Raw genomic sequence first — 23,770 nt, 5'->3', positions numbered from 1 at the left:
GGCAGTGGTACTCCCCCGCCTCCCCCTTGCCTGGGAACACCCCAACCTGAGGGGCCTCAGGGCCTGTCCCAGCCGCCAGCCCCTAGGGTTTGCAAAAAGGCAAGGGAAGTGGGCAAGGAGATAGCGCGACACGACACCCGAGTAAACACTGTTTGCATGAACTGGGTCTTCTATCTTTGTTAGTGGCGGCTCGTTAATTAACAGGCCGATTAGTGTCGCCTTCTTTTGACACCTACGTGTGTTTTGGGGCAGAAGATTCTTCTAAAACCGAACAGAACCGTTCAGGAAGTCCTTGTACGGAGCCGTTAGTTTCTTCTCTCTGTCCCCCTTGTCCCCCTGCTCCCTCTTCCTGTCCCCCCCCCCCCCCAGCCCAAGTGGGCTCCTCGTTGCGCGGAGGACAGACACGTTAAACACAGCTAAATAAATCGTGTTTGCGCTTGGCGTTCGTGGTAGTGAAAAATCTGTTGCCTGTTTTCACTTCCTTATTTCTCAGCATTTGCTTCCTACCTGTTCTTGAGCACATGCCCAGAAATAGTAGTTTTGTCAAATGAGGGGATAATGCCAGCCAGCCTCTCTCGCTGCCAAGGAAGCTGCTGGATTTTGCAAAACAGAGTGACGTTTTTTTAGTGACACTGATTTTTTTTTTCTTCCCCCCAAAGAAATTAGGATGTAGAAGAAGAGTATTAAAAAAATGCACTTGGGGAAGAGAAAAAAAAAGAAAGACAAAGCCCACGCAGTTATCGCCGTGGCGCAGGGACATGCGTTGAGCAGGTTCAGAGATGGGTCTCACTTTTGTTTGCACTTGGCGGCTCCAAGGGCAAGAGGCAGCCTTCAGAGGAGGGGAGGCTGCCTAGGGCCGCGAGAGCTAGCTGAGTCAGGCTCCCTTCCCTTCAGCCCCAAGACTTAATTTTCTCTGCCATTTCGGTTGATGTGGTGTAAAGATTTTGTTTCTCTCTTTTTTTCCTGGTGGGTTCTGTGTGCTTCATTTCCAAGGCCTCCTGAGGGGCGCCTGCTCTGCACTCTTCCTCGGAGATTACAGCTAGATTCCAGTCCTGATCCGAGTCTGGAGCTCTTTGGGATCCTGGCCACACTGTCATTGTTTATATAAAAGAGACCTCTCCCTCCCTCCGTGTCTTTATCCACAGCCTTGTTTGGGGGCGGGGTGGGGGGGGAGCTGGTATCTGAAAAGTCATTGTCATGGTGTGCCGGTGTTTGCTGGGCAGAGAATTACAGCTGAATATAGAGAAATACAGCAAATTAAAAAAAAAAAAAAATATATATATATATATATATATATATTTTTTTTTTAACAGCTTCAAAAACAAAAAGAAAAACAAAAGACAAACGCGGAGTGCTTCTGCCAGGAGCCTGGGCTCATCTTACTGGGCGATCTTTGCGGGGTTTCTGCACCGGGTTCTGTCTGAGGCCCAGCACATCGGCTCTGTTTCAAAGACAGCCAAGGGGGAAAAAAAAATTACAACAAAATCAAAGTCCGCGTGCTCTGACTTCCCCCAATTTCTAATGGGAATACCCTGCAATAGAAATGATATTTCCGTGGAGGACTGTGCCACTGGTTTCTTTAATTACATTAAATAGCGGTATAAACCTCAGCTGATGTAAGCCCTGTTTCAGTAGCAGCGGCCCCGGGAGCGCGGCTAGATTGAATCCGAGCAGCGCTCCCCGTGTTAATGTGCTAACAATCTTTATTCAATTAATCCCGCAAAGTGTTAATTTTTACAAATTTTGTTGTGCACACACTGTACCTTACTGTCGGTGTGTTAGGAGATGCAAATGGATTTCACGTCAAAAACTCAGGAAGAAGGTGGCTGTCAGAACTGCTCCCTTAGAAGAAAATTTGTGATTGTAGCCGTCAAGTGCTACCCATGCTGAAAGGAAGGCTCACAATATGTATATTACATGCCATCTACATGCGGAAAACTCTGTTAAAGGAGCTACTTTGTTGAAAGTAATTACAGGCCTGCTCAGTGTTTTAGTCAGTGACATTTCAGACTTGGCTTGGAAACATAAAGAGGCCACGGAAAGACTCTGTTCTTGCGTGATGCGAGGCAACGCACCTCAGTGTTCTGGATGTCCATTAGTAGAAGGTAAAAAGAATGAAAAAGGAGAAAAAAAAAAAGACTCAGTCAACAACAAAAGCCAGGAGAGAGCTGGATATTTTTATTATGACAGTAGCACTCTGTTGCATGTAACACTAGCAATGCAGCTGAAACCCCAAAATGCATTTGAGCTAGAGCAGTGGCCCCTGTTCTTCCTTCCTTCCTTCCTTTTCTGTCTTTCCTCTCTTGCCTCCCTTCCTTCTCTTCTCTTCTCTTCTCTTCTTTCCTTTCCGCCTTCCTTCCTTCCTTGCACCTACTGACCTAGTTAGGCTTCTTTCCATCTAAAAACCAAGAAGCCTACCTTCCTGGCCTTTGGTTGCATATGCCCCTACTGGGCAGGTCGGGATTTTATGGCCGCATATTGATAGAGGTTGACGCTGCTCACATCCCACATAGCCACAGCCCCATCGGCACCTGGGACGGCTGTCCTCTCTCCTGCTGCCTCTGGCTTGAGTGCTGGCAGTCACCTCCTTCCTGGGCACTCTGTTTTCTCGATGTTCTTTTTATTGGCTGTGCTGCTTGGTTGTCCTTTTCAGTTCTCTGGGATTCTCGGAGTTCAGACCTCCCCCTTGTATTCAGGTGTTGCGCTCTCTGCATGGGGGCTGAGCCAAAGCCACGGTTGGAGTGTGCCGGGCTTGCAAACCACAACTTCCTGAATTCACCAGTTTTTAAACATGTTCTCTAGAGGACCAGATTTTTAACAAGTGTCAGGATTCAGGATTTCCAGGTCATTCTTCAGATGTCAGACACAGTGGATGCTGATGGGGGCCAGGGGCGGGGCGTGTCCTTAGTTTAAAACTCAGGCTTTTAGGCAGCAGATCTGAAGAGTGGTGTATTTCCTTTATGTGATGTGTGGCTTCTGTCCTCATGGTGGTCCATGCCTGTGCCCTACCACTCTAAACTCATGCACTCCATGGGGAGTGTCCCTGGAGACGTGTCGAAGGGATACCAGACTAAGGTGGTCATGGGAGTCTGGCCACGACGTGCCTTCTGGGAGAGGGGCACAGAGTCTTGACCCCAAGTGCCATGAACTTCATGTTTGGAATCCATATGTCTTAGCCAGCTTCCGACTCCAGTTTATAGACTGCACTGTCTGTCTGGAGTTCTTGCTGAAGTGATGTGTCCTATACTGTTAGTGGCTCCTGATGCAACATGATAGAAAATGACGGAAAGATCTTGGATAAATTGTGTTTTAGTACAGAAACTGCAGAAGACTGCAGCAGTCAAACCCGGCTTCTGATCGGAAAGCCTGAATCAGGGGAAAAGGAGGAAATTGCTCTGCTAGGTATTGGCCAGCTCTTTTTACTCTTTTACTGAGATTCAGAGAATCATCAACTCCCGTTTGTCCTTGGCCTCTGTGGATTCTGGGGCAGACACGCGCACATTTGAACACGTCCACATGGCTGGTATTTGCGTGTATGTGTGTACGCATATATGTATAATTTTTGTATAATAGATGTGCACACGCACATTTTCCTAACTGGTGAAACCCTTGGTTTCACCTTCTGTTTTCCCCAGGCCTGTCCATTCCAGGAGCGTAGGCCCCAATTTGGTGGACCCTGACTGCTGAGGTCACCCCAGAGGACTCATCTCTGTGCTCCTGTGTGTCCCTCAAGGCCGTGGTGCCTAGGCCTCGGTGTCTCGGCCAGAGTTACAAGCGATTGTGGCTTATTTGCATTCCAGAGGCTGAGCGGGCTCCAGGGAATTCCCCAAATGATGAGCAAAAGAGTCGAAGCTGCACGTTTTCCCCTGCAGATGCCCACTCCGGGAGTGGACTGGTCAGCCCGGAGCACTCAGTCAGCCTGCCCTGGAGAGTTGGCGGAATATGATTCAGACACATCCTTCCTCCCCAGTAGCACCTGACAGTTCCTGGGCTTCCTCCCTGGGCCTTTTGGAAGGGCCCTAGAAGGTTTTGGAGTTTGTGATGTAACCTCACTGCTCCTTGGCTCAGGGTGCTGCCCTGGAGTACTTCAGCTGCTTGAGTCTTGAGGAAATTGTGGTTGGCAGCCATTGAAACAGGTGCTTTTGGACCTGGCGATGGGATGGGCCTGCTTCTATCTGCAAGGTGCCGTGGCCGGGTGGATGTTCCCTTTCTAAAAGCCTTGGCAGAAGGAGGGAAACCGGTTTGGGTAGCGTTGGTGATGGGGGGGGACACAATTGTTCCTTTGCCTTGCCTCTCCTCTTTCGGGGATGCATTAAATGTGGCGCATGCTGGGGAGCAAAAATAGTTGAAGTGGTGATTCACTGTGACAGATCTCAGGAGTGCACGAAGGGGGAGGTGCAAGGCGGAAGGTGGCCTTCCAGGGTGCTGGAAGGGACGCGGTTCTGGCCCCCTCTATGTGGCCAAGGCTTCTTGGTGCCCTGGTGGCCCCAAAGGGCTGTGATGGTGGGTGAGGGTCTGTGGATGTTAACCGGGGAAGTGACTGTTGGATCGGCCTTAAGGCCAGAGATGTTCTTGGAGGCCCCTGGCAAGCCCACCCCTCTCCCTGCTGCCTGGCACCCTAGAGTAGACCTCTCTAGGTCCAGCCACATCCGGGCAGTGACAAGGGAAGCCAGGCAGGCCTTCTTCCCTGCACTGGAAGAAATCCCACCCTCCCAGCCCGAGAACGGGCTGCTGTTTTCAGCAGGAAGCCTGAGTCAAGGCCTGGCTCTGGCTGGGTTTTGTTTTTATGCCCCTCTGTGATGGCCCTGAAGGATGTCTTGAAACACAGCTGTGCAAACCTTTGTGAGATCTCATTGGCCCTTCTTGTTGCTCTTCTTTTAAAGGCCACCAACGTGTGCACCCCACACTCAAACCTGTTGCAGCAAGGACCCAAGACCCGTGTTGGGTGCTCAGACTTGCCTGACTTAGAAGGAGAATCTAGAAGTGGGAGGTGGGACTTGGCAGTCTTAGCTCCCTGCAGAGAATTTCTGGATGCCCCCAGTGCTCTGGTGCCCTGAGCTAAGCCGTGCTGCACACCCACCAACTCTCTTGGCCCGTCTTGGGGACCTGCCCTGACCTTGCAGTTTTCACGGTCACTTACGGTGCTCACGTCTCAGCTTGGATTCCCTTTCTGTTTTGTTTATGATGACGATGACGACGACAATGATGATGTATTTTATAATGAAATGAAAAACAAGTTCTGGCATTTGCTGGTTACCAGACCTTGGTGATTAAAAATGAAGAAGATGAAATAGTATCTGTGGAGTGAGGGAATTTATTTGTGGAGGGCCCCCTCCCCCAGACCCGTGCAGTTCTGAAATTGAGTAACAAAGAAGACTGCTTAGAATCCGCCCCCCTTCCTGCTCTCTCAGCCCCCCTTCACCCCAAATGGAGAGAGAGAGAGACAAATGGTGGGAAGCCTAGGTCTTGTTGGGTGAGTACCCACTGCCTGTCTCATTTAAGGTGGCACTCCACTTCTTTCAAATAGGAAATTGCCAAAATGGATGTCATCGGCTGCTAATTAGATGTATTTTAACTGCAGGATCGTTTTACCAGCTAATACTGTTATTATGTGCTTCAATGTGAACCCGTGGTGGAGCTGTTAGGGTATGAACGTGCGGCCCTAGCTCACAGCTAGTGAAGCCTGTGGGATCGCTGGGACCCCCTCCTCGGTGGCCCCAAAGATGCCTGGGCCAGACCCCATGTGGAAATCTGAGGCCTTTCAACTTCTCCGAGATGTGTGTGCCCCCTTTATTCCCTGTGACCCCGTCTTTCAGTCTTTTGACCGGGGCCTGAGTCCAGAGGAGGCCCTGAGCTTTCTAGATTGGAGGGCTCAAGTCACCACTTCCTGCCCCGCAAAGACAGCCTAGTCTCCTGTCTTTGGGCCGTAGGTCAGCCTAGACGTGATTTGACCTGAACCTCCAGCCCTGAGTTTTCCAGTCTGAGCTGGCTTCCCTCCATCCTCTCTCTTTAACAAACCAGAAAAAGAGTCCTGATTTCCCGTCGGGCTGGGGGGAGGGGGACTAGAATTGGGATAGATTCTTAAGCAGGAGCAGTGTGTCTGACTTCATGCGGTTCCTCTCTCTCTGTCTCTCCCCCCTCCCCCCTTAATACATAGCATTTTTATCATCCTTAAGACAAAGTAGCTGGCAAAATATTTAAGCGATCCGAAAGAAATGTTTTTATTTGCCCGTGTGCGAATTGGGTTATCTGCCGATCTTGTTTATGAAATTTGGGGCTGCCTTTCCAGCAGTCTGTTCGCCTCTCAAATCTTTCCCGGCTCCCATTTCCATATTTCTGCGTGCATGTTCTTTGTTAATCACTTGGCAAGCGCTTATTTGAATATTAAAAATTTCTTTAATCATCAAAGGCAGGAGCACAGTCTCATGAATATTCATATTTTCCCCCCTCCTCAGACTGGATTCTAGTTCATTACCCTGCAGTAAAAGCCAAACAGCCATCAATCGCCCTCATTACAGGCTCTGGCGTTTTGATTGGCTGCCTGCTGCCCAGAGCTTTTTTTTATTTTTTAATTTTTTTTTTTTTAATTTTTTCCTCTTCTCCTATGAGCTGTCTTGTACCTGCCAACAACCAAAAAAAAAAAAAAAATCAACAATGCAAGAATAAATTTCTCTGGTTGAAAAACAACTTTGCAAACTTGTCAAACAGTCCTCATGGCTTGCTGCTGCTGAAGCGGCCACCACCACTAACCGACCCTCCACCCTCTTAAAAAAAAAAAAAAAAAAAAAAAGGACCCGGGGAAAAAAGGGTGGGGGAGAGAAGAATTAAATAAATAAATAAAAAGGGAGAAACTTGAGCCTCAGAGATGAATATTTGTCAAGAGAGTTGACGTAAGTTTCATTTGCATAATGACTTTGTACTTCTGCATTAATAAAATTTGCATATGAAGCCATGTTAATTACTCCTGATCATGCTTTTTGCATTCATGCATAGTAATTTTCTCCGACTTGTGAGAATTAATGTCTTGGCATGGGGGGAGGGGGCACGGGGATTGTCAGGTTTCCTTGCCAGTGGCCCTCACTCACAAGCGCTCGCTCCCTGTCTGTCTCCCTCCTTGATCTATGACTCATTTTTGCACTATCAGTAGGAGTTCTTGGCTTAAAAAATGTATCAATTGAAAAGCACCAGTAGGGAGAAAAATCTACATCTTCAGTACAGTGTACTCCAGAGCTCTTCTCGCCAGCTCGGAACCCGTAACCCTCCCCTGCGGGAGGGGTGCCGGAGGACCCGGCTCTGGGAAGGGTGCATGTTCCCCTCCCCGCCAGGCTGGGGTTTTTCCAGGCGCAGTTTTTTGTGTCTACACTCCGGTGGGTGTGGGCGTGCCCTCGGGGTAGTGCGCATGTGTGAGGATGAAGCAGGAACATCTGCGGGGCCCCTCTAGAAGGGAGACAGGTTCCAAACACCCTCAGCATGGAGGCAGTAAAAACTGCCTTGTACCCTGATTTGGGGCTTAAGAAACATTTTAGGGATCGTAGTTTGGGACTCTTTTGTGCCTCTTTGTACAGGTGGCCTAGAGCGATGTTCTAACCCCTACGCGCCTCAGTTTCGTCACTGGTGACGGGGGAGGGTCATAGCACCTACTCCTGGAAAGGCTCCTGGCCTTAAATGATAGGATCTCCGTGCTCATTGTTTCCTTTCCCCTCATGAAAGCCAGCCTCCACCGTAAGGAGTCGGGCCAGCCGGGTTTTATGTTTAAGCCGCCTGGATCCTGCATAAAGCTGAGATGGCGCCTTGGTGTCCCTCTGTCGCATACCTTGGGTGCGGTTCCAGTTCCAGAGGGGACCCAACTAGACCGCAGAAGAAACCCTTTAAAAAAAGTGTCTTGAGGGGCTTTGTTGGGTGCCTTCTGCAGCCCATAGCACCCGACAGACGTTCCGTGCCAGGCTCGGGGGGTGGGGCACGAATGGTTCCAGAGTGGAAAACAAATGGACGGTGGTGGCCATTCGGGGAGTGTTCACTGGAAGCCAGGCTCTGGCCAGGCTTGTCCTGACCTTCCTTTAAGGGCGGGGCTCTGAGCGAGTGACTCACCCCACGTCACGTGGCCAAGAAATGGCAGAGGGGATCGGGCCCAGGCCTCTGCTCCAGGCCTGCGTCTGAGCTCCGACTTCCTCTGTGTGTCAGTCTGTTGTCACCAGGCCTCGAGGGCGCTGTCGAGTGTGTTCTGGATTTCCTGCCGGTGCTTGACTGCAGGCCTCCTTCCTGGAGGGTGGACAAGGGCTTGGGAGTCGGCCTGGGATGGGTGCTGAGGCCGGAAGGTCCTCACCTTGGACTTTGCCCTTTTAATCACTTTAAGGTGGACAGTTAGTGGTTTGGGTTTTTTTTTTTTTTTTAAGATTTATTTATTTGAGAGAGAGAGAGAGAGAGAGTGCACAAGCAGGAGGGAGTAGCAGAGGGAGAGGGAGAAGCAGGCTTCTTGCTGTGTAGGGACCCAGATTGGGGGGCTCGATCCCAGGACACTGGGATCATGACCTGAGCCAAAGGCAGATGCTTATCGACCGAGCCACCCAGGGGTCCCATGTTTTGGGCGTCTTCACAATGTTGTGCAACCATCACCACCACTGTCTAATTCCAGAACATTCTCATAGCCCCAGGAAAAAACCGTGTTCCCATTAGCCTACACTCCCCCACCCCCGGCCTCTGAAACCACTTGTCTACCTTCTCCTGTCTCTATGGACTTGCCAACTCTGGACATTTCCTGTGGTCAAACGACTTCTAGCATTGCCTTCTATGTTTACTCTAGCTTCAGGAGAGGCTTTTCTGGAGTTCACCCTTGAGTTAAGCTGCTAGGGCTGGGGAGAGGGATTCCCCCAGGGCAGAGGTCTTCTGAGAGCAACTGGAGTGTTCTCTGTGGGCAGCTTGGATTAGAAGCCACTCACTCTTGTTGTCCCCTCCCCTGTCTCCATTGAGCTAGCCCTTGGAACAGGTGGTCTTCAGTGAGGTTGGAATTCTTAATGAGGCATATGGAAGCCCCTCCAGGGGGCAGCTTGGCCTTGCATCCCTATGTAAGTGGGGACATGACTTTGCCTTTAAAGACCCTGGTCTAAGCCTGACCTTTCTAGAAGGAGAGAGGTATGGCTGGACCTGCCCTTAGGTCATTTCTCCCAATCTTGGTGACCTAGGTTCTGCTCCGTTTCTACTTCAGCAGTCCTGGGCACTCCTGTCTCTCTTACTCAGCCATGGTAAATGGTGGTGTCTGTGTCACGGTTTCACCCAGAACCTGGGGGCCTGGATTTGCTCTTTTCAGTCTCCCATGGCCCGAGTGAGCCCAAGGACCCTCTGGCTTCCCTCCACCCCACATGGCCCTTTTTCTCAGCATCCCGGGGCACCCTGGTCCCTCCACCCTAGCTGCAGGCCGACGGAGAGGCACGGCGTATCCAGGCTTTGGAGACTCAACTGGGTTCAAGTCCCAGGTCTCTGTGAGCCTCAGTAGCCTCTGTGGGATGGGGGCTGGTTTTCTCAGCTGAGTGAGGCCTTGGCCTGTTGTGGTGCTATGCTAGGTGCTTGGCACAGAGCCGTGCTGGGAGCCTTCTGCGGTGTGAAGGCAGGAGAGGCAGACAGGATGGCATGTGTGGTGTCTGGTGCTGGGGCAGGGCCTTAGGCGAGGACTGGCCAGGGCAGGCTTCTGGGAGGAGGTGGGGGAACCTGGCCTCAGGTGCTGACTTTACGTGGAGGCCAGCACTGAGTCTGTGGCTGGAGCGGCATGAGGTCATTGGCCATGCCCTCCCTTCTGGGGCTGTCATGGGCTCGGCCATGCCCCGGGCCCTGAGCCTCGCCTCATAGGAGGTCTTTAGTCGTGTTGAGGAGTCCACGTAGCTTTGGCTTCTCGGCAGGACGTTTGCCGTCTTCTCAAAGGCCCTGGATAGCACACGGTTTGTAGAGGCAGGTGCCAGAGCGGGTGAGCCCTGTTCTGGAGCCAGGTGGCCCGGACTTGGTGGGGCAGCGGGCCCGTCATCAGTTTGCCAGTCTGTGCAGTGGGTCTCCCAGGCCCTGTGCCCTGGGCATGTTGGAAGGCTCTCTCAGGAGGGGGTCTGACAGGATCCTGGCTGGAAGTGGGCTCGTGGTGCCCTGTGGCTCTCCTGGGTGGGGGGATCCCATGGGGGGCCCCGAGGTGGGCAGACCCCTCCCTGCCGGCCCGTGTGGGATGGTGAGCGGTGTCGGGTGGCCTCCTTGGCGGAGCCGGGGCCCAGCTGCCCTCATCTTGTTGGTGTTTTCTTTTTGTCTCTCTGATGCTTCCCCGCTCAATTATTTACCCAGGGAATTTGGGCTTCTTCACTTGTGGTTTTGGCAAGGGCTTCACACAGATTTTTGCCCTGGTGGTCTCTTAGCCATTTAAGATAAACGGCCAAATCAAACGCAGGCCTTGCCGGGGAGTCGGGCGAGCCATGGGGCTGGGCAGAGGCAAGAGAGCTCCAGGCCCTGCGTCCTGGCTGTCAGATGGGGGAGGCGCCCCCAGCAGGCCCGAGGCGTGAGGACAGGTGCTGGGCAGTGCCAGGATTTTCTTTTGGGGGGTGGGGTTCAAAGCCTTCCGGATGGCCTTGGGGCTTGTGTGCTGTGTGCTTGAAGCTCAGGCTGCTGAGGGTGACCGTGGGCTGGAGAGAGACACCAACTGGCCATCCTCCAGGCCCGCAGGTTAACCAGTGCCCAGGTGCTCAGAGGTAGACTGAGGTGTCCACGGCCTGTACCAGCAGCCTGTCCTGATATAGCAGACAGTGGTGGCTTGGAGCTTCTCAGCTCCTCCAGAGGGGGGTGGACCAGGTTTTTGGGAATGAATCCCCAAAGGGAGCCAGCTCCAGAACCCTCCGGAAGCCTCCACGTGGTGGGGGGGGGGGCTTCCCAGGTACAAGGGCTCTGACAACCTCTTTTGAGCCCCCCCACGGATGGGAGTCTGGTCCCAAGACAGCCCATCCTGGCAGCTGTGGAAGGAGGAGCCCACGAGGCCCCCACCCACTTCCCTGGCCTCTTGCCGCCTGCCTGTGCCTGGTCACCTTCCTGCAGGGCCAGTCACCCTGGGGCCTCCCTTTCTGGAAGGGTGGCCTGCAGCCCTCTGCCCCGGGCCCCTGTCCCACACCCCAGGTCCCTTGTATGGTCCAGGGCCCGACTGACCAGTCTTTTTTATTGTTTTTTCTCCAGGGCCGTGCAGGCCTGCCCAGCTGCCGGCGGCGGCCCCCATAGCTGCCTCCTCCCACCCTCACCCGTCCGTGATCACTCCGCCTCTGCGCACCCTGGGCGCTCTGCCGCCCTGCTTCCCCCTGCCGTGCTGCAGCGCGCGCCCGGTCTCGGGGGACGGGACTCAGGGTGAGGGTCAGACGGAGGCTCCCTTTGGATGCCAGTGTCAGTTGTCAGGTAACAGACGGCCGCGGTGGGGAGGGCGGGCTCCCCGGGATGGCGGGGTGTGCCCTGGGCCAGGCTGGCAGCTGCCCCTCCCAGGGGGGCCGGGCAAGGGGGGGCCCAGGGAGGATGTGCAGTCGCACCCCTAAAGGCATTTTGGGGGGCGCAGGGGAAGTGGGGAAGCACGTCATTGTGCCCCTGTCCCTATTCGTCAGGAGGTCCCCCAACACGTCTGTCCGTTCTGAGTGTCTCACTCCCAGAATGCACTCCTGCAGCTTCCAAAGTTCATGTCTTTGGGCTGTTTGGCTAAAGCTTGATTGGATAACACTTAACATCTGAAGTTTTCTCCTGCCCTCGCCACTGCCGCCTCCTCCCCGCCCCAGTCACTGCCCCCCACCCTGCAGACAGCACTGGGGGGGAGACTCCCCGGCCGCCTGTGCACAAAGCCGGAGCCGTCCAAAATGCCAAGTTTCTCTTTGCCAGAATGTGTTGCCTATTAACTTTGAAACAAAAAGAGTCGCTCTGAAGGAGACTTTCAGCTGTGGCCATGGGAGGGGGTGAAGCCTTGCGGGGTGCCTGTGGGCTAGGGCCATGCACGTCCCCACTGTGTGCCCCCTGGCAGGTCTGTGTGGCTGGCCTTCGTACAGACGAACGCACGGGCAGCCACCGCACAACGCCCCCCACCTCTCTCTCCGGAAACAACCCAACTCCTGCTGGGGCCTGGGGTCCCTGGAGTTTGTGGGCACAGGCCTCCCATCTCAGCCTCTCCCCCCGAGGGCCTGGTGCCGGCATGCTGACACAGACACAGGCGGGGAGGAGCACCCCAGGTCTGGTTTCCGGGCGCGGTCAGGAGAAGAGGTGGGGGAGCTGTGCAGGGCTGGGGCCCATTCAGTTTGCCCCAGCTTTGTCACCAGGCCTGTTGCAGGCTTTCTTTTGATTTGGGTAGTGAAGGGAAAACTATTTTTCTGGGACAGGTTTTGCTTTAGTTGAAGCTGTCCTGAAGGATGGTCCCTGGTAGAGACTGTCAGCTCTGCGGGGGGCCAGAGCCTCGCAGGCCTTCCTGCTGGTCAGGTGGCCTGCGGCCTTCAGCAGCTCCCGCTGTGGTGTATGGTGGCATCATAGTCCTGGGCTCATGCCTTGAATGCACAAAGCAAAGACTGAAACTGTCCAGGAAGGAGTCGACCCTGCCAGCAAAGCGGCCGGCTCCCTGCCCCAGGCCGCCCGAGTGCCTGGAGTGACCGGAGCTCGCATCCCAGCTCTGTAGGGCTGCACTGTGATGTCTGCTTGCTGAGCGAGGGGTGCCTACTTCGTCGGGGTGCTTTGCCCTGCTCTCAGAGCTTCCTGTAATGAGTTCTGCAGCCTCCTGCCGCCCCCCCGGGGGGGGGGGCGTGCTCTCAACGATCATCCCGAGTGTTTCTGACTAGACTCAGGCAAGTTCTGTGGTACAGAAACATGATTCCCCCTGGCAGAGGTGCGCCCGGGGCTTCACTTAACCCTCTGTTGGCTCTGGTAGCCACACGTCTGCCCTCAGCCACAGTGCCGCCCCTTCCTTCAAGGGCCACATGTGGAGGGCCTATCCCGTGTGCAGGATTGCACGGGGCTTTCGGTGTGCATTCTTGAATTTAATTCCCATAGTGACCTTAGGAGGTAGTCTCTTCTCCCCATTTTGCAGATGAGAAAGTGAGGCTTGGAGATGGGCTTCTCATGGCCCACGTTCAGTCATTGTTTCACGACATTGGCGTTGTGCAAACCAAGGTGGAGTCAGGCACAGCGGGTCTGGCCCTCCCGCAGCTTGCAGGGGTGGAGACGGGGAGTGCGGGAATGGGCACCCGCGGAGACCATTCTTGGAAGGGGATGGAAGGGCAGAGGGGGGTTTGACCCTGACTGGTCATCCGAAACCTGCTTCGCCTCTCGCATTGGCTCATCTGGTTTAGAGGCCCTCTAAGATTTTAGAACTTGATGCCATGAGGGCATAGAGTCTGTGAGCAGCCCCCAAATGCATGTTAGTGCCCAGGGAGGGCATCAAGGCAGGGTGGGGTCTGTTCTTGGGGTCTCTGAGACCACCCTTCCCAACCTTCCTTGGAGACCGCTCTTGGGCCTGTGACGCCAGGCCGATTTCTGGCGCTGTCCTCTTTCACTGTTGGATCCCCGTTCATTTGCCTGCCCCATACTTTCCGACCAGTTTCCTTACCTGAAGATACCCTGTTCTGGAGGTTTTTGTCCCTTTGTGGCTTCTGTCGCTGGCACTGGGCTGTTTGCTGAAGTGTTTTTAGTGCCTGTTTAATTAGTAGTTGTAATGGAGTCATTGAATTCGCAGTAACCCGTTAGGAAGAAGCAGTCCTCTGTAAAGACGGAGAGGGGCCGCCATCCTTACTTTGTTTTGTCTCTTTTCAGATCAGGATGCACTGAACCTATCTCTTCAAATTAATACGGAAAACCCCGGAGTAACCGTGTTTCACACAGGTTAATTGCATGCCCGTGAAGGCATTCACAGTTATTTATAGAAGGATGTGATTTTATGGGGAGCAAGCCACACAGGTTTGTGTGTGTGTTTGTGTCCCGCTCTGGCTGGCGGCGTCCCCAACAGCCCTGCCTCCCAGGCCCTCCACCACCGACCTCCTGATGGTCACGGGGGGGGAGGGACTGGGGCTCTTCTTTGCTTGTTGACCCTGCTGAGATAATGGGAGGGCTCTGAGTCTGGGCGTTCCTGGAAACTGAAGTTTCTTCCCTGAGAAATTTCATGTAGGGACCTCCCCAGGGCACTGGTGGAGTGGAGAAGCTTGGGCTATGGTCCTGGCCCTCACTCCACCTGGCTGGTGACCTTGAAGGAGCCGTTCTCCCTCGGATGTGTATCATGCGATACATACGTGATGTTTAAAAATGAGGCTTCACATTTGACTTCTAGAACAGATGATGTTGATGTGTTTCAGTTACTGGCTGCGGTGGACGACTGGGCACGTGACTTGGCTTAGGTCCCCAGAGTAGGGGTGGGGTGTTCAGAGGCCGGTTCGGAAACATCTGGGTCTTGGAAAGCTCTGAACTGTTTCCCCTTCCAGGGTTTCCATGACTGTCAACATCCCCTGCCCGAATGAAGGGTGCTGTTCTGAATGGTTTTGTGACCTGGGGCAAGCCGTTTTCCTCCCTGTTCCTCAGTTTTCCCACCTATAAAATGGGAGCAGTGATAGTTCATGCCTTGAAAGCTTTTTTGAGGATCGAGTGAGGTTATACATCGCCAGGTTCTGTGACCCGAGCCTCATGCTGAGTGAGCCCTGTAGAAGTTCTGACTCCTGCTTGTGCAGAAGACACAGTTACCTGTCTGAAATTTTACATCAGGCTGGATCTCCAGGTTCCATTCTTAAAGGCATTTAGTCTCTTGGCTGGCTCAGATCATGTACCAGCATTGTGAGGTGGAAAAGGAACCTAGAAACTTCATTGCATATTTAAAAGCCACAAATGGTCATCAGCTCCTGTGATTAATACATGTGCACGGTGAAGTTCAAGGTCTCACGCAAGAACACACAGGATCCCAGCTCGGGGAAGTGGAAGTGTTTGGATTTAATAGAAGGAGTCAGTTGCAGTCATTAGTAGATGCTGAAATCACAGGGCAATCTTGTAAAGTTAAATTCAATTTACTTTTCTACTGAAATTGCTTGCTGTGTTATTTAACTAGTCTGGGGTTTCTTGGCATGGGTTAAAGGGACAATAAAGATAAAAGAATACCTGTAAGTAAATAGTAGGGTGTAACAGTAGAATCTATCGTGTTCTCCTCCTTCAATTTTATCCCAGTGTTCGTTTGTGTTGGTTTTTATAACCGGAGTCATCCAATGGGACACTGTGGATTAGACCACCCCAGCTGTAGAAGCTTGATGCAATTAATACAGTCTGTCTGGAAAGTGGCCTTATTTCTGGAAGTTTTATGTTAATGATATGGTCTGTGCTTTGCACATTTCATACCAGAACAAGAAGCACGCGGTAGTTTCATTCTGAACTGGGTTTGATTAACACTGGAGGATCAGCGGGAAGCCAAAGGGTGATGCTGCCCGAGATGCAGGGGCTCCCCAGTAGGGCATGAGGGCCTCCGTGGAGACTCTGGAGGGAGGGGTGAGTATGGGCAGCGGGAAGAAGCGAACTGAGTGTGGATGAACGTGTGTGGACAGAAGCCCTCGGTCTGGGGAAGGCTCAAGACGTGCTCCCGTGATTCCCTCGGCAAAGTCATGTTTGTTGTGAGTCTTTCGGGGCTGACCAGGTTCCAGCGTCAGTGGGGGTTGGCTCACTGGAGGAAAAGCGCTCTCAGGAGAGTCATTAAAAATTTAAAGAGTCATCTGTACACCTCGCGATGTCTACATTGCCAAGGGGGCTGGTGGTCCGGCATTTGCCACCCGTGGGTGATTCTCGCATGCCTGTTCAGTGGATTCTGCTCAGTGTCTGCCTGCTTTGGGGGGTCACACTGCTGCAGAGGCCGCTCTGGACCACCTATCTGTAGAACGTAGGTGCCTCCTTTCGTGATTGAGGGAGGTACTGGGAGAAGCCACCGAGCACGGCCAGGGCCCCGGGACAGAGGAAGCGACTCTCCAGGCTGCTCAAGGTGGCACAGGGCAGCAGGGCTTGGGGAGGACTCCAGGAAAGCCGACAGTCCTGGAGTCCCATCTGCTCCAGCACTTACAGGGCTGGGTGCCGTGTTTCCAGGGGGCCAGAAGGAGGGCAGTGCTGCCTGCTGGGGGGCGGGGATGATGCAGGGGCACCTACCAGTGTGACTGTCCTTGGATAAAAGGGGTCCCAGCAATATCCCGGAGAGGAGACCACTGCAAACCATGCCAGATTCTGTTTCACTCCGAGCCGGCCCTTCAGACGTTCTGAAGGCAGAGCTAAATCAAAGAATTCTGTTCAAATCCGTACAAGATGTTGCTGTTTTTCTGCTCTGACAGGAGAGGCATTTGGAAGTGCAGTTTCTTTCTTTCTTTCTTTTCTTCCTTCTTTCCTTTTTTTTTTTTTTTTATAGCTGTCTTAAAAAGGAGTTTGACTGTTCAGCACAGCTGGTGCTTATTACATTATGCACTAGCAATAAAATAGCATGTGTAATTAATTTTTAATGCAGTGCTGGATGCAGGGCTTTAAAGCAGTTAGTGGATGTGAGGAACCAGCACTGGCCACCGACATCAGAGATCCCGGGGCAGGCGGCCGCGTTCTGCCACTTTGAAGGGGATCTGAATGTGGCGGAGGAGGCTGGGGGTCCTCCACGTGGCGTGCGGCGGAGTAGTCCAGAAGTGGGTTCCCTTCAGGTGACCTGTGGCTTCAGTTCGTCTCTCATGACCTAGGGCCGGGGCATCAGGAGATCATCCCATGCAACCCCTTCGTGATCTAGATGGGGTTGCTGAGACGGACACTGTGACATGGGCCCTGTGCCCTTTAGGGCTCTGCCTACCAGGCCAGATCACCCCCACCTGAGTTCAGGCTGGGGGCTTGGCCTCCAGCTACAGCCACATGAAGCACACAATCTGATTTGGCAGCAGAGTCTTTGCTCTGAGGAGCCCTGCACGTTTAGCTTCTTGGACCCTCAGTTTTGCCATCTGTGGTTGGAACACGCCTCCGTGTGTCCTCGGTTTGAGACGTTCCGTGGTTGTGCTTGGATCGTTGGCTGCCCCATCCCTTCCCGGGGCTCTGTGGATGGGTTCGTGTTTGAAACGAAATGTCACTGTGGACACATGCTGCTGGGAGAGGCCTGGAGGCACTGTGGGAAGCTGCAGAGTTGAGCCTGTACTTGGTCCCTGTCCTCAAGGTACCTGGGTATGATTGTGACTTCTGGATGGCCACCTCCTCTCCCCAAGCCTCAGTTTCCTTCCGTGTGAACTGGGGACACTGGAAGTATCCACCTGTCGTCCCTGCACTGGAGGTCCTGCTGAATGGCCACTGCGTCGGGGAGGCCACCGCTGAGCACCAGCGCGTGGGGAAGCAGAGGCGGTGGGAGGTGTGAGAGGCGCGGAGGATGAAGCTGGGCTCTGGAGAAGACGTGGGTCCCCCCGCCCGATGCCTGAAGATGACGACTTGGCTGCCATCCCTTTGCAAGTTTGCTGCCCAGGAAATCATCGCTGTCGCTGTTCCTGCGACTTGCCAGGGTTTTGTGCAGGCCTACTATGTGCCAGCACCGTCCTCAATACTTTGCACACTTTGCTCATTCCACTCCATCCTCTTAACTCCCCTAAAAAGAGGTGGTCTCCCTTTTGCTCATGAGGATCTTAGGGCTCAGAGCTTGTAGCTCTGCCCTTCTGTCTCAGAATGGTCTCCGAATGGCTCAAACAGGGGCATAGGAAATGCAGCTCGCTCGAGGAAGCCAGATCACATTCAGACATGGTCCTGGGAGGGTCCCTATGGTCTTTGTTTGCCGGCCATGCTGCTGCCTAATCTGGGGCAGGACACGGGGGTCCAGGAATGAGCTCAGCAGGGTTTTTGCCACGGTGGCCGGGCTGGACAGGAATGCTTTCTCTGCAGAAAAAAATTGAAAGGACTGAGCCTCCCGGAGCAAGGAGGGTTCTGCAGATCCTCTGAGGCTTTCTCGATGGAGAAGGTGAGGCTGGAGGTTGGACAGCTTCTTTCAATGTGTGACCAGTGACAGACGTGGATATGGGTGTCAGCCAGAGGTCTGCTGACCTGGCGAGCCTCCTCCAGCTCGGGGCGCCCCTGTGGGGTCCAAGTTGTGAGTGACTTATGAGGACCCAGAGAATCCATCTTTAGTCCTCAAAAGGGAACTCGGGCGCAAAAGAAGAGGCTTGGGGCACTGGGGAGGATGTTCTCATCACCCTCAGACTGGCCTTCTGGGGTCTGGCTGGGAGGCAGGGACCCGGTAGGTGTCCTTATCACAGCCTTAGTGCCGGTCCCTGTGACTTGGGTTTGCCGTGTCTCCAGGGTTCCAGGGCCCGGCTCGGGAAATGCTGGTGGACGGTGAAGACCCAAGAGAGGTCGAGTTCATGTCTCCGAGAGAAAGAGGAGACACAGAATGCTCTCAGTCAGCTCCTCACTTTGTGTGTGTGTGTGTAAGTTTTCATGTCTAAGCAATGTCTACACTCAACATAGGGCTTGAACTCACAACCCCGAGATCGAGAGTCACATGGCCCTCCCACTGAGCCAGGCCAGTGCCCCGCCTTCTCATTTTTTGCACGGAGTCCCCTAGAAGCAATTTTTCTTCACTGGAGAGAAACATATTTTGGTTCTCCTTAAAGCCTGAGGTGTTCTTGGTGTTGTCTTTTTTTTTTTTCCTTGATGGTGGGAACAAAATGTACTTGACTTTTTAAACCCGAAGGCTGGGCAAGGGGGAGGGGCTGTGTGCTGTACATATTTCACAATCAAACCCAAATAGTCTAAACCATGAAATATAGTTTATCCAAACATAATCAAGGCTGGCCAATTTAATCCAGAAATCAGTGGGGAGAAACCGTTGGTGGGCAGGGGTCCCTCTGGGGGGGTTTCACCCATAGCCTGCCCTCACACCTTGGTGGGGGGGCTGTTGCCTGCTCATCTCTTCAGGCCCCTCCTTAGGGGCTGGCGTGTGACCATGGTGTATGGTCAGCGGGCGTGGAAGCGTCAGCTGTGGCTCTAACTCTTGCACCAGTGTCTTTCTTACACTTGGCAATGGGGCCACCGGGTTATAGTCATGTTACCATTTCTGTGCCCCTGCTGTGTGTCAGGCAGGCCCTCTGCAGCGGCCTTCCAGATATTGAGGTCTCCCATCACCTTTCTTAGGAGGTCACCTAGCCTGTCCCTTACAGGCGAGGAGACACACCAGAGAGGTGGTGGAATGTGCCTGAAATTGCGCAGCTGGTGGACAGCAGAGGTGGGATTTGAACCCAGGTTTCTTTGGGTCTGGGGGATACAGCCTGCTCCCAACCTTGCTCTCTGGCTCGTGGACAGCCGTCCTGCTGGCCTTCTACCTGGCAGGTGTGAGTGGGAGCCCCGGAGGGAGAGGCATGAGTGGCTGAATCCCAGGCTGCTGCACCCCTGGGAAATAGAAGGCCAGGACTCGATTTCAGCGGAAGGAGTCAGAGGTCTTAGATCTTCTTGAAAGAGGTTAATGCGAAAACAGAGCCACTACCTGCAGAGACAGGGGCATTTGGAATCTTTTCATAAAGCCAGACATTTTTAATTACTGCTTTGTTAATGGGAGGTGAGGAACGGCCGATGGGACAGGCCCATGGGGTGCACAAGTTGACCCTTAGCTCTGTACCTGGCTGCCCCCCCATGCACACCCTGCTCGACCTTCCTTGTGCTTTATTAACAGGTGCCTCCGCGTCTTGATTTGATAGTAAAGGAGCCATTGCCCGAGGGCCTACTGTGCACCCTGGGCTCTGCGTGCACCCTCTCCACAGATGCTTTCTCGCAGCGATGTGAGGATAGGGCTCTTGGATTTTTTTTTTTTTTTTGTCCTGATGTAGTACACAAAAGTCACCCTTCCAGCCATTTTTGGGTGACAGTTCAGTGACAGTAAGTACCTTCCCGATGCGCTGTGCTCTGCTCTCGCCACCACCGTCCGTCTCCAGAACTTTCCAGTTACCCCAAACTGAAGCTCTATCCCCGCGAAGGCTAACTCCCCGTTTCCCCCTGCCTGCATCCTGCTTCCTGCCCCTGCGAGGTTGACTCTGGGTGTCACACAGAAGTGCATCAGACGATATTTCTCCCCCTGCGACTGGCTCGTTTCACTGGGCACAGCGAGTTCAAGCTTCGTGCATGCTGTAGCCTGTGCCATGATGCCCTTCCATGGAAAGGCCAAATGATATCCCGTCTGGTGGGTACACTGCTGTCGTGTGTGTCCGTTTGTCCTGGGATGCACACTTGTTCGTTCCCGCCCTGTGGCCGCTGTGAACCGTGCTTCTTTGGACAGGGGTGTGCAGCTCCTGGTTTGAGACCCTGCCTTCAGTGCTCGCCGTGTACACCGGGGCGGGATGGCTCGACCACGTGGTCATTCTGGTTCTGACTTATTGAGGAAACGCCCACCTCTTTCCCGAAGCAGCGGCCACATTTTATGTTCCTACCACAGTGCTCCAGAGTCCCCGTTTCTCGCGTCCTCCCCTGACCCCCCGAGACTCAGGGATGGGGGTCACCACTGGCCCCAGTCACATGAGGGTCCAGAAGGGAACCGGCTCCTGCTGAGCTCGGATGTGGTGCCTGTGGCCGGGCTCCAGTGGCCACCTCACTCAGGACATTTCCTTTGCAGGTCTCACCCTGGGGTAAGGGTCTCTTGCGTCTCTCCTAAGTGCTTCCCAGTGACGGCCTGTCTCCCAGCCTGCTGGTTCCTAGCAGTCAGCTGAACATTTTGCTAGCTTGAGAGTTTGGGGGAAGAAAATTCTGCAAGTGGACAATTTTCACTTTCCTTTCTGCTGTGTCCTTTGGGTGACGGTTTGGGCTTGGTTTAGCAGAAAGAACTGTGTCCTCGAGAGCCAGAACACCTGCGAGCAAGGGCTAGCCGGCAGGTGTCCTGGGTCCCACCACTCTCTGGGTCCCTGTCCCCTGGGGACTATCATGTCGCCCTTGGCTTCCCAGCCGGGCTGGGAGAAGTGGGAGAGGGGGCATCCTGAGTTGGACTGTAGTGTCTGCCTCTGTGATCACAGGACCTCGGGTCCTTCGTGCTAGAGGGAAAGTAATCATGGGACTGCAGTCAGGATTATTCTGTGACTGCGATTTCTGTTGTCCTGTGTTAATTCCTTGGGCTGCCGCAGCTGATGACCACTGTCACCTCACAGTTTCGTGAGGCCGCAAGTCCAAACTCAAGGGGCCGGCAGGGCTGTGCTCCCTCTGGAGGCTCCAGGGGGAGAATCTGTTCCCGGCCTCCTCCAGCTTCTGGTGATTTCCTGGCATGACTTGGCTGTGACCACATCTTCTAGCTCTGCATCTGTAGTCATGGCCTCATCCTTGGGACCTGTCTTCTTCCCACAGTACAAGAACAATGGTTACTCCATTTAGAGCTCACCCGGATAATCTAGAATGATCTTATCTCAAATCCTGAACTTAATTATCTCTGCCACTGTCCTTTTTCCAAATACGGCCACAGTCATAGATTCCAAGGATTTGGTTATGGACGTGGGGCTTCGGGGGTGGGGGGGTAACACTCTTCAACCCACAACATACCCCTTGCTGGATTGTAGGCCCCTTCAGGGCAGGAACCCCAGTTTGATGTCCTCTGTGAACAACCCAGGTTTGGGTTAAGGTATATACAGAAGATCACCCAAAAGAATACTGGGTTGGGCTTGAGCTGGTCTCCAACAAGATGGTCAGACGTTCCTTGTCCCAGTTATTTTCAGATGCTGTCACCTTGGGGCAAAGCTCAGACCTCTATGTTTATGGAAGGTTGTGTGCCCCTCCCCCCCACCAATCCTACCCCTGTGCCAAGTCAGAACACAATTATTAACGGAGTGGGGGGTGGCTTTAAAAAAAAGTCTGCGGCGATTATTATGAGAAAAAATTAGCAGAGTTGAATAGGAACTAAAAATAGACGGACACATACTTGCCTATAATCTATTTTCTTAAAGAAAATATAATTATTTTTGTAAACTGGCTCTGAGAAGCCAGGAGTATTTTTAGTCTGCATCTTCTAAGACGTGCATCTTTTCAGGAAGAGCAGCTCGGAGCCCACTGGAGTGTGACGTCACCAAGCCAGGCGGCGGAGGCTTGCAGAGCAGGGGAGGGGGTGGAGTCAGAGGGTCAGGACAGGGTCCTGGGCCCTGTTTTTGCTAAGCGTGTATTTCACTGAGGAGCGGCCACGAGCGGATGGACTGTGGCCCCTGTGGGTTACCTGGGGTGTCCCCGCCATGCCTGATCAGGTGGCTGGTAGCCCTGGGAGGGCTGCACCTGGTTCACCTTGGGGACACAGCGGTCGGGAGTTCCTCTGGGCAAGGCTGAGCTGCGTTGCCCTCCGCGCGGGATCCGGGTCTGAGTGGACCTGCGGGAAATAGCCAGGACTTGAGGGAAAACATTCCATGGCTTTTTTATTTGGAGCCAAACATTGCCTCATGTAATTTTCTCCCTGGTTTTTCCCATTGCCTCTGCCAGGGTCCTTGGGCCTGGCACAGACCCCGTAATAAAAGGCCCTGTGTGTTTGTGTGTTTACATGTGAGTATTTGTGTGTATGTGTGTACCTGTGAGCGTGCATACATATGTGTGTGGGCGTGGGAATATATGTGTGTGCACGTATTTGTACACGTGTCTGTGGGGAGGTCCATGCATATGCATGTGTTCATGTGTGTATGCTGTGTGTTTGTACACGTCAGTGTTAACTCGAGCGTGTCTGCTGTGTGTCTGTGTTTGTGTGTGCACGTGTGGTGGCCGGGGGGAATTATCGGCACAGCAAGGGTCCCCTCCCCCTGCCCAGTGCAGGGTGTTTATGGCAGAGGCCCTTTGATTATTTTCCTCCTTGAACTTTGTAATTCTCCCTGGATTGCGGTGTGCAGCCGAGTTTCAGTACCGTGGCCTGCTGAGAGGTTTTGAGGGCGAATCTCTCTCTGGGGAAGAATTGTCTTCTCACTACCTTCTGGGGGAGGCCACATCCACTTGTCTACCCCAGTTCACAGTCCTGGAAAACGAGCCCAGTGCGGGTGTGACCCACCCAGGGGTGCGTGTGCAAGGACCGCTGGCTTAGCAGCCAGGCGGCTGGTCTGAAATCCCGGCTCTGACACCTACCAGCTCTTTGACCTTGGTGAGTGACCTAGCCTTAGGAACCTCAGTTTCCCGGTCCGTACGATGAGGGGGCTGCAACTTCGTGGGATAGGTAGCACTTGACCAAACATTTCGTGTGGGCTTGGTCCTCAGTATCCCTCATCCCAACTCTGCAAGGAAGGCACTGCCGTTCCCATTTTATAGATTGGGAAACTGAGGCAGTCTGACTTCGGGGCCCTTAAGTGTCTCATCATGCTTGAAACCCTTTCCTGGTTCCGTTACACCACCTTCAGCAGCAGCTGATGTACCAAGGTGGTGAGTGTTGGCAGGTACTACTGTAACATTTTTACTGTCATTACAGCTATAATTATTACTCTCACAGCCATTATCGTTGCTGTTTCCCTGGGTGGAGGTTTTCCAGCCTCCACGTGGCTTTTCCCCCTGTGGCCGAGTCCTGCCTGCTGACAACTCTGGTTCTCGGCGTCCTTTTCATCCTTCCAACAGGGATGGGGAGGCCTTACCTGGCCCCCTGTGGCCCCTCTCCCTCTCCACCCACCTTCCCTCCTCCCCTTCGAGTGTGGCTATTTGAGGTTTCAGAAAGTCTCTCCTCTCATTGAGGTAATGAGCACCGTATTTCCAGAACCGCTGCACTGGAAGTCAAGTGCAAAGTGATGGTTTTCATTTGTTGTTCTCTCTCTTAATATGCATCTCTTTAAGGAGGGATTGGCTGAAAGCAAACAGCTAA

At 53.4% G+C, this 23,770-nt stretch overlaps 1 protein-coding gene across 4 annotated transcripts in view; it reads left to right on the top strand.

Annotated features, from left to right (window-relative positions):
• BCL11B (BAF chromatin remodeling complex subunit BCL11B) overlaps positions 1-23,770 on the top strand; it is a 93,773-nt gene that overhangs the window by 28,333 nt on the left and 41,670 nt on the right. For 2 of the 4 annotated variants that reach the window (XM_045073482.1, XM_013057322.2), the window contains exon 3: positions 11,191-11,403. The exons of the other annotated variants lie outside the window; for them this stretch is intronic. In XM_045073482.1, the coding sequence (XP_044929417.1) occupies positions 11,191-11,403 (213 nt within the window). The remainder of the gene's footprint in view (positions 1-11,190; positions 11,404-23,770) is intronic. 4 annotated transcript variants of the gene reach the window in all.

Source organism: Mustela putorius, unplaced genomic scaffold, assembly GCF_011764305.1.
Source record: "Mustela putorius furo isolate JIRA1106 unplaced genomic scaffold, ASM1176430v1.1 tig00000129_pilon_pilon_pilon, whole genome shotgun sequence".
Classification (NCBI taxonomy): Eukaryota; Metazoa; Chordata; class Mammalia; order Carnivora; family Mustelidae; genus Mustela; species Mustela putorius.
This window is presented reverse-complemented; position numbering and strand designations above follow the sequence as displayed.